At 19.8% G+C, this 2234-nt stretch overlaps 1 protein-coding gene across 1 annotated transcript; it reads right to left on the reverse strand.

The window, feature by feature from the left end:
• Positions 1-723: 723 nt before the first annotated feature.
• PGAL8A_00473900 (fam-e protein) lies at positions 724-1881 on the reverse strand (the record flags this gene model as incomplete). Its single annotated transcript, XM_028673514.1, has 2 exons — positions 724-753; positions 907-1881. 2 exons carry the CDS (start codon positions 1879-1881, stop codon positions 724-726), a joined length of 1005 nt encoding a protein of 334 aa, XP_028529959.1.
• Positions 1882-2234: the final 353 nt, after the last annotated feature.

A 2234-nucleotide genomic window follows, 5' to 3' on the forward strand; every position in this document is an offset into this window, starting at 1 on the left:
TAGTTATATATATACAATAATATAGTTTAGGAAATTTATTATAAATAAAAAAAACTTTGTGTTCTACAATATGAAAAAAATATTTCATTAATCATTAAAATTAATATTAAATATAGAAATTATACTCAAATCTAATAGTAAAAACTAAATATATAAAGTTTATATTAAATACTAAAACAAAAAAAATAAAACCTAATTAAAATTAACAAATAAAACAAAATTAAAAATGAATAATAAGGTTAAAAACAAATATAAATATTACAACAGGAATTAATATAAATTTAACATTCAAATAAATTTAATACACAAATTAATGTTAATTTAATAATAAAACAACAAAACATTTATTTTATTTTAGTATATTAATAAAAATTTTTTATTCATTTTATTTTTGGATGATAATAAACAATATATATTAATGTATAACTTGTATATATATTTTTTCCATAATATTTATATTTCATGTTATATAAAAGAATATGAATTCCTTCACATAAAAAAAGGTATTTAACATTTATAAAATTTATACATAAAAAACTTTTAATTTCAATTTCATATTATACATATTTGTATAAAATTTTTATATTCTACATAATTAGGAAAATTTATGGTAAATAAGAATTTTAATAAAAGTATTAAATCCAAAAATATAAATTTCCTGTAATTAATTATATAAACATCTACGGTTGTAAGCATATCAGATCTTATTTATAAACTTAGCATTTATGGTTCTTTATATGAATAATATCTCTTCTGAAAAAAAAAAAAAGGATTTATTTAATGTATATAACATATATATATTTTTATTTATATTTTCATCTTTATATATTAAATAATAGAAAAAATATAATGGTAAAGTATATATATAATAGGATAAATAATATACATATATTATTTATAACTTACTTTTTTTCTGTTTCTTTTAAATATTTTATATAGATAACATCCTATAAAAAAAAACAAAATTAAGAAAGGAAAAAAAGACATTGCAATAAGACTAGATGAATTATAACCACCATTATACATATATTTATTCTGTCTATATTCCAATGCTAGTCTTTTTGAATGTGGCATTAATTCTTTTACCAAACTAATTTCTAACTTATTACATGGATATAATTCATTAGGTTTCACGTATTGACATAGATATGGGGTACAATAATTTGAATTTTCATTTAAACAACTATTTGGAAGATATATAAATTTAGTAGGTTCTTTTGACCCATTAGATGATTCTAGTTGGCATAATCTCCCATTAAATTTAGCATCTTTACAAAATGCACCACCATTAGGATGCTTCTTGCATACGGAATATGTACAAACTTTTTCTGATGTGCCTCCATCTGTTACAAAGTGACATGCACCTTTACTAAAAAAAATATCATCATATCTTGTTTTACGAGTTGAATGTCTAATCTTGTTTATATGTTTTAAACCAATTTCATATCTACTTTTATTATCTCTATCAACTACATCAATAGTCCTATATGAAAGAGGTCTTCCTATATAAGCTTTATCAACTCGTTGGCATAATGATAATCCTGGTTTTAAATTCCGAAAACGACATAAAAATACTAAACTTGAAGAATAGCCATTCGTTGGATTCACTTCATATAGTAACACAATTTCTTTATTGTTATCTTGTGAAAGAATAGTTATTTTGTTTTCTTCTCTATAAGGTGAAGGGGTATTTTCAAGTACAAATATATTTTCATCAACATTATCTCCAGAATTTTTTTGAAAATATTTTACAGCTTTTTTAAATGCAGGATGACACTCAACCGATATAAATTTACTTCCATGTAAAACACATGCAGTCACATTACATTCGGTAATGTCTTTTTCAGGATTTTCACACCCTTCGTTATATAGAAGTGCCATTTTTAAAATTAATGCAACATATATTTATTTTTCTTATTTTTTATCTCTTATAATTTTACATATATCCTATTATATTTTTGTAGAAATATTATTTTTTTAAATTCTTACTTTATTTATGTATATATATTTTTTATCTTAAAACAAATTTAGTTTATAATATATACTTAAAAATAATTTAAATATAATTCATATATTTTTACTTAACTACTATAATTTAATTACATTTCTTCGTTCCTTCCATAAAATACATTATTATAAAATTTATTATTCATCGTACAATTTTTTTTAATTATTTATTACTGTTCATGCTTTCTTGCATGAAACATAAAAGAAATGAAAAATCTAAATATTAA

This window comes from Plasmodium gallinaceum (assembly GCF_900005855.1).
Source record: "Plasmodium gallinaceum strain 8A genome assembly, contig: PGAL8A_v1_132, whole genome shotgun sequence".
Classification (NCBI taxonomy): Eukaryota; Apicomplexa; class Aconoidasida; order Haemosporida; family Plasmodiidae; genus Plasmodium; species Plasmodium gallinaceum.